This window comes from Pteronotus mesoamericanus, unplaced genomic scaffold (assembly GCF_021234165.1).
Source record: "Pteronotus mesoamericanus isolate MK-2021 breed Mesoamerican mustached bat unplaced genomic scaffold, CSHL_Meso_final contig_82, whole genome shotgun sequence".
Lineage (NCBI taxonomy): Eukaryota > Metazoa > Chordata > Mammalia > Chiroptera > Mormoopidae > Pteronotus > Pteronotus mesoamericanus.
Window position 1 is genome coordinate 14,657,372 of NW_026555265.1, and position 14,861 is coordinate 14,672,232.

Sequence of the window (14,861 nt, forward strand, 5' to 3'; positions counted from 1 at the left end):
TGTATTTTTTTATTTCTTTCTTCACTGTTTTATAATTTTCTGAGTACAAGGCTTTTACATCCTTCATTAGGTTTATTCCTAAGTATTTTATTTTTTTGTAACAATTGTGAATGTGATTGTTTTCTAATTTCCCTTAGTTCATTATTGGTATATAAAAATGCAACTGATTTCTGGATATTAATTTTGTATCCTGCTACTTCACTGAATTCATTTATCAGTTCCAGAACTTTCTTCGTGTAATCTTTGGGATTTTATATGTACAGTATCATGTTATCTCAGATAAAGACATTTTGACTTCTTCCTTTCTAATTTGGATGCCTTTTATTTCTTTTCCTTGTCTGAATGCTATGGGCAGGACTTCCAGTGCTATATTGAGTAAGAGAAGTGAAAACGGACATACCTGTCTCGTTCCTGATCTTAAGGGGAATGCTCGTAGTTTTTTTCTCATTGAGTATGATACTAGCACTGAGTTTGTCATATATGGCCTTATTATGTTTAGGTATGTTCCCTCTATACCCACTTTGCTGAAAGTTTTTATCATAAATGGTGCTGGATTTTATCAAATGCTTTTTCTGCATCTATTGATATTATCATATGGTTTTATCCTTCATTTATTTCTGTAGTGAATCACATTTATTGTTTTGCAAACATTGTACCAAACTTGTATTCCTGGAATAAATCCCATTTGATCATGGTGCATGATTTTTTTTTTTTAATGTATTGCTATATTTGGATTGGTACTATTTTGTTGAGGATTTTAGCATCTATGTTCATCAGGGATATTGGCTTATAATTTTCTTTTTTGTAGAGTCTTTATCTAGTTTTGGAATCATGTTAATGCTGACCTCATAAAATGAGCTTGGAGATTTCCCTTCTCTTTAATTTTTTGAAATAGTTTGAGGAGAGATGTTAGTTCTTCCCCAGGATGTTTGGTAAAATTCACCTGCAAAGCCATTTGGTTCAGGGCTTTTGTTTGTTGGGAGTTTTTTTTTAATTATTACTACTTCAATTTCACTAAGTGTAATCTGTCCATTCAGATTCTCTGATTCTTCCTGATTTATTTTTTAAAAGCTGTATGTTTCTGAGAATTTACCCATTTCCTCCAGGTTGTCCAATTTGTTGGCATATAGTTATTCATAGTATTTGCTTATACTCCCTTGTTTGGTATTTCTTTGGGGTAAGTTATTTCTCTTCTTTCATTTCTGATTTTATTTATATAGGTCCCCTCTCTTTTTTTTTCCTTGATTAGCCTGGTTAAAGGTTTCTCAATCTTATCTTTTCAAAGAACCAGCTCTTGGATTCATTGATATTTGGTGTCAGTTCTTTAGACTCTGTTTCTTTCATTTCTGCTCTGATCTTTTATTCCCTTCCTTCCACTTTCTTTGAGTTTTGTTTTCTTTTTCAAATTCCTTTAAGTGTAAAGTTAGATTGTTTATTTGAACTTTTTCTTGTTTTTTGAGATAGGCCTTTAGTGCTATGATTTCTCTCTTAGGTTTGCTTTCCGAGTCCCACAGATCTTGTTTGTTTGTTTTTTTTTTAATGTATATTTTACTGATTATGCTGTTACACTTGTCCCAATTTTTTTCTCTTTGTCCCCCTCCAACCAGTACCCCAATTCCCTCCAGCAACCCCCCGTCCCTTAGTTCATGTCCACAGGCCATGCGTGTAAGTTCTTTGGCTTCTTCCTTTCCTATGCTATTCTTAACATCCCCCATCTACTTTGTTCCTACCAATTATGCTTCTTAACCCTTACTCCATATCCCCCTTTATCCCCCTTACTTTTCCCAGCTTATCACCCTCCAAATGATCCCCATACCTTTGATTCTTTGACTGTTTGCTTAGTTTGTCTCTGTTTTTATTTTTTTAGATTCAGTTGTTGATAGTTGTGAGTTTGTTGTCATTTTAATGTTCATAGTTTTGATTTCTTTTTCTTAAATAAGTCCCTTTAACATTTCACGTAATAAAGGATTGGTGATGAGGAATTTCTTTAGCTTTACCTTGTCTGGGAAGCACTTTATCTGCCCTCCCATTCTAAATATCTTTGTTATAGAATAATTTAGGTTGTAGGTCCTTGCTTTTCATCACTTTGAATACTTCTTGCCAGCCCTTTCTTGCCTACAAAGCTTCTTTTGAGAAATCAGCTGACAGTCTTATGGTTACTTCTTTGTAGGTAACCCTCTGCTTTTCTCGTGCTGCTTATAAGATTCTCTGTTTATCTTTTAGCCATTGGCATTTTAATTATGATGTATGTTGGTGTGATCCTCTTTGGGTCCAACTTGATTGGGACTCTTCTGTACTTCCTGGACCTATTTCCTTCACCAAATTAGGGAAATTTTCATTCATTATTCTTTCAAATACATCTCCAATTTCTTGCTCTTTCTCTTTTCCTTCTGGCATTCTTACTATGTGAATGTTGGAACTCTTGAAGTTGTCTCAGAGGTTGTTTATACTAACCTCATATTTTTGGACTCTTTTTTTTTCTTCTTGTTCTGATTGGTTGTTTTTTGCTTCCTTATGTTCCAAGTCATTGATATGATTCTCAGCATCTACTCTACTGTTGTTTCCCTGTGAATTGTTATTTCAGTTAGTGATTCCTATGTTTCTGACTGGATGTTTTTATGCTGCTGAAGTCCTCACTAAGCATCCTTACAACCAGTGTTTTGAACTCTGCATCTGATAGATTACTTATCTCCATTTTGTTAACTCTCTTTCTGGAGTTTTGATCTGTTCTTTCATTTGGGCCATGTTTCTTTGTCTCCTTATTTTGGCAGTCTCCCTGTGTTTATTTCTATGTATTAAATACAGCTGCTTTGACTCCGTGGCTTGGTATTGTGGCCTAATATAGTAGGTGCCCTGTAGGGTATAGCGGCACAGCCTCCCCTATCACCCAAGCTGGGTATTCACAGTGTGCTCTTACTGTGAACTCAGCACACCCTCCTCTTGTAGGTCAGCCTTCATTGCTGTTGGCAGATCAGTGGCAGGGATTTACCCAGGCCAATCAGCTGCAAGGACTGGCTGTGACCACTTACTAACAACCCCCACCCTCTGTGGAGGATTAGCTGAGCAGGGGCAGGGTGGTGGTGCTCTGAAGTGGTCTGTAGCTGCCCACTGGGTGAGCTGGCCCTGGGGTTTCCCAGGTGGTGCAGCCCAAGATCAGCTCCCACCTGTGTTTTGTCCAGGGCCTCCATTCCTGAACTATAAAGCAATCTGAGAAGGCTGCTACTTGTGCAGGGCTTGAAGATTCCCTGGCATAGCCAAGCTGTGAAACTAATCTAGCTGCTGCTAGTGCCTGGGCTGGAGCTCACTGAGGGCAGCTGTTGCTTGTTTGATAGGATTTAGGAAGCTGTGGAATAGAAACCAAGACCAGTTATTCATATGGAAAAGCAGCTTGGATGAACCCTTAAGTTTAGTGGGGCAGTGGCTCTGGGGATCTCCAAGGTGGGTCAAACAGTGTTCACCAGGTTGATGGAGTCTCAAATATGGCACTGGCCTGCCGGCTCCATGGCTTTGCAGGGCAAGGGCTCAGAAAAGGGACAATGGCCTCTGCTCGCCCCAGTGCCAGGCACTTTAGTCTCTCCCAGAATGCCACTGGTGCCTTCAAGCTGCCACCACGGTGCTTGAGCGCAGGGGGAGTAAGTCTAAATACGTGAATCCATGTCTGGGTTTTTTAAGAGGAACTGCTTGGGGCTCCAGAAGTTTCTTCCACTGACTCAGTCCCTACTAGTTTTTGCAGCCAGAAGTTGTGAGGACTTATTTTCCTGGCACTGGAACCCAGGGCTAGGGGGCCTGGTGTAGGGCTGGAACTCCTCGCTCCCGAGATCTCTCTCCTAAACTTTTATCCAACACACCTGGGTGAGACCAGCCCATTCGTTGTCTGTGCCCCTCCTACCAGTCTCAATGGATATAGTTTCTTTAAATCCGTAGTGGCCAGGCTCCCATTCAACTTGATTACCGAGGGTTGCTTTTTTTTTTTTTTTAAGATTTTATTTATTTATTTTTAGAGAGGGGAAGGGAGGGAGAAAAAGAGGGAAACATCAATGTGTGGTTGCATCTTGCAAGCCCCCCACCTGGGACCCGGCCTGCAACCCAGGCACGTGCCCTGCGCTGGGATTAGAACTGGCTACCTTTTGGTTTGCAGGCCGGCACTCAATCCACTGAGCCACACAAGTCAGGGCATGATTCCTGACAATTTTGAGTTATGGTTTTTCTATATTTTAGTTGAAATGTTGATGTGGTTGTGCGAAGAGGCAAACCATGTCTGCCTATGCTGACATCTTTACTGGGAGCCACCCCACAGATTTTGGATTGTTGTGTCCTCATTTTCATTTGTTCCGAGGTATCTTCTGATTTCCTCCGTTATCTCATATTGATCTATTCATTGTTTAATAACATGTTATTTAGCTTCCATGTCTTTGTACGTTTTTCAGTGTTGTTCTTGTGATTTCTAGTTTCTTAGCATTGTGGTCAGAGAAGATGCTTGATATGATTTCAATCCTCTTAAATTTATTGAGACTTGTTTTATGTCCTAACATGTAGCCTACCCTAGAAAAAGTTCTATGAACACTTAAGAAGTATGTATATTCTGCTGCTTTGGGATGAAATGCTCTGAAGATATCAATTAAATCCATTTGATATAGTGTGTGATTGAAGGCCTGTCTCTGTTGATTTTCTGTCTGGAAGATCTATCCACTGAAGACAAAGGGGTGTTAAAATCCCCAACTATGACTGTGTTTCTGTCGATCTCTCCCTTTATGTCCATCAATATCTGTTTTACATATATAGGTGCTCCTATATTGGGTGCATAAATGTTTACTAATGTTATACTCTCTAGTTGGATTGTGTCTTTTATTATTACATAGTGTCCTTCTTTGTCTCTTACTATAGCCTTGGTTTTAAAATCTATTTTGTTAGGATAAGTATTACTACCCCAGCATTTGGTTTTTGTTGTTGTTGTTGTTGTTGTTTTTGCATTAAATACTTCTTTCCATTTATTTATTTTTAGTCTGTATCTTTCAATCTAACTTGGGTCTCTTAGAGATAGCATACATAAGGCTTTTGTTTTCTTATCCATACAGCTATCCTATGTCTTTTGGTTGGAGTATTTATACTATTTACATATAAGGTGATTATTGATAGATATGTATTTATTGATATTTTAAACTATTTTCCTTCGCTTTTCTTTTTCTCCTTCTTCTTAAAGAAAGCCCTTTAACATTTGTTATAGTACTGGTTTGGTGTTAACAAACTCTAGCTATTTCTAATCTGGCAAGCTACTTATTTCTCCTTCAATTTTAATTAATAGCCTTGCTGGGTAAAGTAGCCTTGGTTGTAGGTCCTTGTTTTTCATCACCTTGAATATTTCATGCCAATCCCTTCTGGCCTGAAATGTTTTTGTTGAGAAATCAGATGACAGCCTAATTGGAGCTCCCTTGTGGGTAAATTCTGCTCTTAGCATGTGGCTTTTAGGATTTTCCAGTCTTTAAGCTTTGCCATTTTAATTATGTGTCTTGGTGTAGGTCTCTTTGGGTTCAACTTATATGGAAGTTTCTGAGCTTCCTGGACTTGTGTATCTTTTCCTTCATCAGATTAATAAAGTTTTTGGTCATTATTTCTTTATACAGGTTCTTGATCCCTAGCTCACTCTCTTCTTTCTGTTATTCCCATGATGAAGATGCTGTTATACTTCATCATTGCCCCAAATGTTCCTTAAGCTCTCCTCTTTTAAAATTCTTTATCTTTTTGCTGCTCTGCCTGGACATTCTTCTTCCTTGTCTTCTAAATCACTGACTCAATCCTCTGCTGTTTATTCCTTCCAGTGTATTATTTATTTCAGATATTGCATTCTTTATTTCTGACTGGTCCTTTTTTATGGTTTCGATGTTTGTTTGTTTTTTTATGCTGAGTAGCCTTATAATCATTAATCTAAACTCTATATCAAATAAATTGCTTGCCTCCATTTCACTTAGCTCTTCTTCTGGAGGATTCTCTTGTTCTTTCATTTGGGGCCTGTTTCTTTGTCTTCCCATTTTGGCTGTCTCTTTGTGTTGTTTCTATGTATTTGGTAGATCTGCAAAGACACTGGTGCAGACCTATTTTGCATGCTGAATGTGACTGGCCGTGGGCAACCTGTTTAGAACTATCAATGACCCAGAGTTTGTGGCTCCCCATGCCAGGCCTGTTTGTGTGCAGAAAAAACTAGGCTGCTCACCAACACCAGCTGTTACCAGTACCACGCCCAGGGGAGGGTCATCTAAAGTCTCAGAATTTAGAGCTCCCCAAGTTTGTTGTTAAACTAAGTCACTGAGATAGCCTCCAACTATACTCCTCAGCAGCGCAGGTCAAGCTGTACAGGGTAGGGCTGCATAATACCTGTGGGTGGGGCTATTACTTCCCCTCAGGCTAATGCCACTTGGATGGGAGTTTTCTGCCTCAGAAAGATGGCCTCCGCAGTATGGGAAATGACTCAGCACAGGGATACTGGCAGCTGTTCCTTCATTTTTGTCCCCAGTTACCAGCTCTAGACTCTCCTCATGCATCTCTAGTCTACCCTGCCTTACCTCTCTTGGAGCCCAGGGTAAGTGGCTGCAAATGGAATTTTGTGCCTTGGCCCTTTAAGAGGCTCTGTGCATCTCCAGTTGTCTCTTCTAGAACAGAAATCCCATTGCTTTTCACAGCTGGACGTTACCTGAATTCCCTTCCTGGCTCTTGTTGTAGGCTAGGGAGCCCATCTTTGGGTTTAGACCGCACACTTCTTAGTGGGAGCCCTCCAGACACTGAAATATCCCTCTGGAACTTCAGCTTTCACCCATGGGAGCCCAGCCAGCCCTCTCATACCTCCTCTGCATTCCCTACCAATCACGTTGTGGCAGTTCCTTCTGTCTGTCCTTGGTTATAAGGCTTCTCTCCAGCTAGTGTCCATCACTAGACGGTTATTCTGGACGATTTTGCTACAATTTAGTTGTAATTTTAGTGGTCCTGGGAGGAAGTTTGAGCAGCTTCTACTTACTCCTCCACCATCTTGGATCTTCCAAATCTCAATGAATAAAACTTTGGCAAGTATGATAAATAATGATAATAATACACCAATGCTTTTGATATTCCCAAACAAAAAACAGATGTTGTTGAAGGATAATTTCATTGCTACTCACTGATAACAAATAGATTATTTTCTTCATTAACTATTTCTAATCCTAGAGCTGTAGTTAGGACAAAATCTACAACGTAGAATGTATTACCCAGTAATACCACTATAGATAGGTATTATCATAAGTGTAAAAATAATTAGAACTTGTATTTGAGAAGAACAATATATTTAACATAAACTTAAAATTTACATACACTATAATTTCTAAACAGGATATTCACCCAGTTAAATTGAGCAAAATAAAAAAGGTGGTAGTAATATGAGTAACTTATTCTGTTACTACTAGTACTTTTTATGTACTGTCATTAAGAATCATATAATTATGTAATATAGACATCTTCATAGAAGTGTGATATTTATGAAAGATTAAATTTTCTTTAAAGAAAAAGTAGTCATTAAAATTATGTCACTGAGGAAGCTAATAAATTTTTGAAACATTTATTGATTTTAAATTTAAAACAAAATTCAGTTTGAATCACAACCTGGAATACAATCCCTTCAAGATATATCTAAAGCTATTATTCTACATAATGAAACAGAATTAACAGCATAGCATAATGTGAACTTGTCATTCCAGTGGTTTATATATTTTCTTGGGATAACTTAAACTTGTTTTTTACTTAACACAATTTAATAGAACTATACAAAACGAGATACTTTTCAAATGACTTGCCAAATTTATTGTGAATGTGCTTAAGAACACTAATCTGTAAATGCCTGGGTAAAGGAGCAAGCAAAGTCTTCACCTTTACAGTGAGTTTGCAAGGCTTTACCTTTGTAAGCAAGAAGAGTAGATTGTTTTGGTTTTTGCTGAAAACACTCCATTTATACTTACTCTTTCTGTAGTACAGGTATATAGAAAACCCACATACTGTACTTCATGAGATTCTGATCAACCTGATTTTCTGTGTAATGCAAGTCCTACAAGGTAAGGAGCTTCCCTACAGCTCCCTAATGCTAGTGAACCAACCCTAAGTTATTGCTCACTCTCATTCCTGCAGAAAGGTCTGCTGGTCCTTTTCATCAGCCCTGCCTCACTTGCTGCCAAAGAGAAAACAGACTGGGAAAATTCTTGCTATTAACCCACTGTTTCCTTGGAGCAAGAAACAGGGCACAGGAAGGGGAAGACTTAGCTGTTAATAGATTTAGCACATATCTTATGTGTGTGCTCTACAACACAATGTTGCCTCCAATCTCCTTTTACTCAAGTCACTTCTAACACTATAAGAAAAATATAAGGTGTTCTCTAGTCTGTACTGTCAAACATAAAGCTTCTCCTGTTACAGTAACTAATCTCTTCTTTCTTTGGATTAAAGAAAAAAAGAAAAAGCTTCCCTTAAGGAAAAAACACCACTGGTTACCTAACCTGATTGCTAAATTTATAGCTCATTTGCATGAATGTGATTCAAAGAATCACCTAAAATTCTGTGGCAACTACTGTGAGTTTGATTAACAAAAAAGTAACAAAAAGACAGAAGGATGAATTACTGACGGTCCCAAATCAAATTCTGATTCTAAACACAATAAAAAAGAAATTTTTCTATTCAGGATTAAGCTGTCTTTAAGAGTCAAAATGATTTGGAGGTCATCCAGCCCAACTTCCATCCAGATATCACACCTCTCACATATAGTAGTCTTCTCAATTATAAAAATGTATAAAGTTACTTCAAAAAAACCTACATAAATAAAAATTATCTATATATAGAAATATCTATTCAGCAATTCCATAATTTAAATATTCAAATCAAATTGGGTAGAACTGGTTCCCTTTCACTCAGCCTGTATTTACACACTAACACATCAAGTTACAGTAAAACAATGAATAGACTGCCTGACTCCAATGGAGAACATACGGTTCTAACACAGTCCTTATTTCTCCCATGAACATAAAACTGGAAGTTACTTATATGAATTACATCTCAATGAAACTGTAGAAAAAAATTACAAGTAATTTACTAATCTGGACTTTGGTCTCTCATGTTAAAGTTTGGTTTTGGAATGCAAATATCATTTTTGAAAGTCTAATAAAATCAATCTCATATATAGTCTGTGTATATATGATTCATTTACAAGTACTGCTGAATTCACTCTATCACCAATGGGAGGTTTTGGTGAAAAATGAAATGTGTCCAACATAGAAAACAACTCTTTATTTGGTCAAAAGTATAAAAGGTTTGACCTATTTGAAATATGAAAAAGCTGAGTATTTGCAAGCAACATGAAAATACTCAGCAGAGATACTATGAATAGCTGAATAACAAAGTAACTTCTTTCTCAAAAAAATTATTTCAGGCCACAGGATATAACAGAACTTATTGCTATTTGAAATATCATTAAAAATAGGTTTGTATATAGAAGAGATTATGTATCAGTAATACCTCTTCGCTGACAGGAAACGATAGGCCCCTTTTAAAAGACATACCCACTAGATCTCATTTCTAAAACTGTATTTTTATCATTTCCAAAACTTCTGTGTATAATTTGATCAAAATGATCTTACCAAAATTGCAAATTACAAATCAATTAAAGTCCTGATTTCATTAATTTTAGCTTGTTTCATTTCATCAGCATTTGTTTTTTTAGTTCCAAAGGCTCCAGCTGCAAGTTCTCTCTTTGTGTTTTGTATTTTCAGCATATTTTCTTCAACAGAGTCCTTAACAATAAACTTTAAAAGAAAAAAAGAGTTAAATTGGTTAAGTACTTTTTAGGTCACAATATTTAAAATCCTTAAAAATAAATGAAAACCTGAGAAGATGGGAATGTGGGTTTACATTCTTTTAGTATTATGTAGCTTTCAAAAATGGTTAATAATAATCTATTAGAAACTGTTTAGCTCCCCTTTTTTTCCTGAATATACTGTGAGAATATTTAGAATATAACTACTAGAGATGAGCATTGCTTTCCTTTATCATGCAATACGGTTTTCTCTGAAAGACATAGTTGTATCCTAAAACTCTATCATCAGATAAGAATAGCACACAAAAAAGCAAACTTTACAGGCGGCTCTGTTAACTGGAATATGATCAAAATAAATTTATCGTTGTATTTAAAAAGGCAAATGAGATTTTCTCAGAAATGCAAGAATAAGTCTTTATCTGGTATAATGCATAACATTAAAAATTTTTTAAAAAGTGATCATCACAGATGGTTAAGAAGCATCTGATAAAATTAAACATTTATTTATTCCTGAGAAAATAAAATTCTTACTAGCCTAGAAATAAATGTCCTCAACCTTATTAAGGGCATCTACTAGAAACTTATCAAAAACAACATGTTTAATATAAAACAATGAAAGCTTTCCCAACAAAAACAGTAACAAGTCAAAATGGTTACTATCACTACTGCTAGTAGACACTGTATAAGAGTACTGGTTACTGCGGTAACTAAGGTTGTGCTACAAAATGTTATTAAAATACATTAAAAACCCAAATAGCCCTGGCCGGTGTGGCTCAGTTGGCTGGAATATCATCCTGTAAACTGAAAGGTCACAGGTTCAATTCCTGGACAGGGCACATGCCTGGGTTGCAAGTTTGGTCCCCAGTCAGGGGCCATAGGAGAGGCAATTGATCGAAGTTTCACTTTCACATCAATGTTTCTTTCTCCCTCTCTTCCTCCCTCCCTCACTTTCTAAAATCAGTAACAGGTCCTCAGGTGAGGGGGAAAAAAAAGAAAGAAAAAAGAAATAGAGATACTACTTAGGTTCCTGTATCGGAAACTATTTATAAAAAAGACAGTTCTCAAATTAATCATAAATTCAATAAATCCCAAACAAGATTTCTTAAATGAGATTTGCTAACCTAAATCCAAAGTTCAATTCAAGAGTAAATAGTAGTAATAACCAAAACAATTTTCAAAAAAAAAGGCAATGAGAGTATTTTGCCCTAGTATATTTTAAAGCATACTTTATAAAACCATAGTAATTAACAGTAATATTGTCCTGGGAATAGGAAAAAAAGAGATCAATGGAACAGAACAGAGTCCATAAAACATACATGTAATACATATGAATTAGTTTATGATTAAAGTAAAATTTCAAATGAAAAGGAGGGACTTTTCAAAATAACACTGAAGCAAAATAGCTCTTCACTTGAAAAAAGGAATAAAATTAGAACAGTATCATGAATCATAAAAAACAAAATACTGCCAAAGAATCCGAAGTAAATTTAAGATTCATTTTTAAAATTTGAAGATAAACCTACTGTTCTAAGCAAGACCTTAAAATCCAGAAGATACAGACAAAAAGGCTGACATATTTTAAATCACAAGAATTTTAAAACTTTCTCATGACAAAAAGCACATAAAGTTCAAATGTAAGCAAGAGCTGGAATAAAACATGTCCAATATACTTAACAAAGCAATTAAAATCAGAATGTATAAAGGAATCCTTTATATTCTAAAATCGTATTTGTACTTTTTGAAAACTAGGCAAAAGATATAAAAAGCAATTCACAGAAAAAAATATTAACAGACAACAGATATGCTCAAGGTCTTAGGTTAATGCAAATCAGGAGGGCACTTTTTTGACTATCACATAAGCATACATTTACATCCTTCTCAAACATCATAAAGTTTATTTTGAAAACAACTTGAAAGTTATCTAATAAAAAATTCTACACCCAGAGTTCTATTTAACCAATCCTGAAGAAATATTTGAATATATACACAAAAATGCATGCCATACAATGCTGATTATGGCAGTTTTTACTAGTAAATAAATTGAACCAGTTCAATAAAGTATGATGTATCTATATTCAGGTGTTAAAAAGAATGGGCTTGTAGAGTAGTCAGATTCAGAGACAGAGTAGAAGTGTGGTTGCCAGCGGGGAACAGAAAGGAACAGTGACTTATGTGTAATGGGTACAGAGTTTCAGTGTGAGATGAGAAAGCTCTGGACATTGATGGTGGTCATGGCTGCAACACCAATGTGAATGCGCTACTATCACTGAATTGCACAAGTAATATTTTTTAATATTTTAAATATGTTATTTATATCTTACCAACACAGACTAGGAAAAAAAAGTAAGTTGGATCTAAATGTTCATACATGGTGGTCCCCAATATAAACTGTTAAGGGGAAAGAAAACATGTTGCAGAATAATAAAATATGATCCCATTTATCTTAAATTTTTAAAAAGGTACACATTAAGGATGAACCTATGTAAACACAGAGAGACTTTGAACAACATATATTAAACAATTTATTGATGGTGGTTTCCTCTGAAGAGAATAAAGGTGATATTATTTCAATCCTTTATAATAATATATTCATGAATTATTTGTATAACTTGAAAACCCTGAACAAGTTAATTTTAAAATAGATGGCTTAAAAACTCACTTTTGTGATGATCACTTCCTGCTTCTGACCAAGCCTGTGGCACCTGTCAAAGCACTGATCTTCAGCAGCTGGATTCCAGGCCTAGCAAATGGAGCAAGAGTTGCTCTATTACTACCCTGATCTGCACAAGTTCTTTCATTCCAGTATTCGTACACCTTTTACTGACTGAAATTCTTCTGACTGAATTCAGATACTGACATGATAAATGCTCTGAGATAAAAAACCCACACTCCCCTCAGACTCCCAATCACTATTATGATAGGCAGGTACTCTCCCCCATCATTTCACTCCAGTATCTAATACGGGGTCTGACACATAGAAAATGAACAGTGTAAATGATAGTTGATTAATCATGTAATAGCTTTCTGCTTTTTCCCCCCATTTTAAAGTTGATCTATGTCTGCTTAACAGGGAAAAAAGGTTTACATATTCTCTTAAGTAACTTAATTTAGATCAGAAAAGATGTAATTGGGTCCATTTATGAAAAAGTTTTTCTCCTTTTGCTAGTCTTTGGTTCTTGTTTTCTTTTCCACTTTCCTCCACTCATTAAGTAAAAGTATAAAAAAGATTTTAGGAGTAATCAAAAGTCCTCAAAATTATTTAAGACTTTGTTGATGCAATTTTCTGTATCTATATTTGGAATGAGTTTAACTTCAAAACTGAAAAAAGAAACATTAACTAACATTGGCATTATCACAGAAACAGTCTTACCGTGAAGAATAAAGCAATGAATCAATGATAAGGGAAGACTAAGCAAAAAAGATATAAAGTTCTTCAGTCTAGAATGATAGTAGTCAAGTGGTTTTGAAACACTATCATGAACTGTCAGGGTAATGATGATTAAATTTCAAATTTAAACTATGGGATGATTCTTGAAACTGAAAATGAGATGTTCTGAGGAAAAGGAACATTTAGACAACAAAGTGTCATCTGTGAACAGAAACAAACTTATCAATCCATATGTAGATGATAAAGTTCCATTGCGATCAAGGGAAAAGATTTTACTATTAACTTGCTGTAATTTGAGTTTTGGTTTGTTGTTGGTACAGAAGTTAGATTTAAATACAAACTAAGCTTATGATTTTCTAAAATTGATAATCATATTTTCGGTTACACAAATGGACACATTTTGAAACCATTATGCCAAGAGCCCAGGTAAAATGTTCCTTTCTGTTGCCCGTATTTTGCCCAGAAACCTAATGGTAAGCTGGAAATAATACATCTAATAACAACCAGGAATCAAATTTATCTCATGATAGTTAAAACTGATAGCTCCCATTCTCACATGAGTAATGAACAATTAGCTTTATCAAAAGCACATAATGAAACATGAAATTAATTCTTAGACAACAAGGTAAAACATCTGAACATTGTAAACATCTGAAAGCTTGAAATGTTCAAACAACTTACTATGAAACTGCTAAAACATTCTGTAAGTTTTTTAAAACTATAACTGCTAAAAGGTTTAGTCTCTCACAAACTATAATACTAATTAAATTACTCTATTTGGTATCAATAGCCACTTCCTTATCAAGTAATAAGATTATAACCAAAGAATAAAATAATTTGGGAATTAGTTCCAAAATTCAGTCTCTAGAATTTTCATTGGGTTAATTAATACGAGCTCCATCTGGAAAACGTTGAGTCACTGATAATATAATGAGAATAGTTTGCGCAACATCAATGTAACCTGGCAGCCAAGGAGAGTGGACTAGAATGCACATGAGAGAACAATGACGAATTCACAGTACTGGTCAGTAGGGGTGGTAGACACTGTTGAGTGAGATGTGTACTCAGTGCAATGAACCCAAGTTAGTTTAGAGTGCTTCCAGCCCAAAGAGCCCCTTTGTGCAGTTAGAAAAAGGCACTTCTATGTGGATGCAGCTTAGGTCACAGTTTGGTGAGTAAAGTTGAGAGTAAATTTTAGCTCCCACTCTACCCCTAGGCCTCTGTTACACAACCTCAAGTGACTGCACTGTGTTAGACACAAAAATTTACCCAAAACATTCCATTATTGGTATTGTTTGTAAATTGTGAGGCTGGACCAATTGCACCTAAACAATCTATGGTCTGTATAAAATGTAGCTTTTTGAAGCTCATCCAATAACTCCTGAATCTCTTATGGTAGAGATCAGAAATTACATCTTACTAATTCTTTTGCACATTAAAGCTTGAGACCATTAGCACCATGTTTATAGCCAGATTCCCAGTGCCTATTAAGAGTCCCTGACACAAAGCAGGATCCCATTGTATGTTCAATAAATGAATGAAACTGCTTCTCTTAAAATATTACAGTAACTAGAAACTTATTCTGCCTATAGAAGATAAATAGAAAAGCACAGTTCTTAAGGACAGGGCCTCTGTTGCTGGTTTTCACATTAT

The 14,861-nt window shown here is 35.8% G+C and overlaps 1 protein-coding gene across 4 annotated transcripts in view; it reads right to left on the reverse strand.

Moving 5' to 3' along the window:
• Positions 1–7,631: 7,631 nt before the first annotated feature.
• The window catches only part of HLTF (helicase like transcription factor), a 48,947-nt gene continuing 41,717 nt past the window's right edge, over positions 7,632–14,861 (reverse strand). For all 4 annotated transcript variants that reach the window (XM_054585187.1, XM_054585184.1, XM_054585185.1 and 1 more), the window contains exons 24-25: positions 12,480–12,560; positions 7,632–9,809 (exon numbers count right to left, since the gene is read on the reverse strand). In XM_054585187.1, the coding sequence (XP_054441162.1) occupies positions 9,657–9,809; positions 12,480–12,560 (234 nt within the window). In that variant the 3' untranslated portion in view covers positions 7,632–9,656. The remainder of the gene's footprint in view (positions 9,810–12,479; positions 12,561–14,861) is intronic.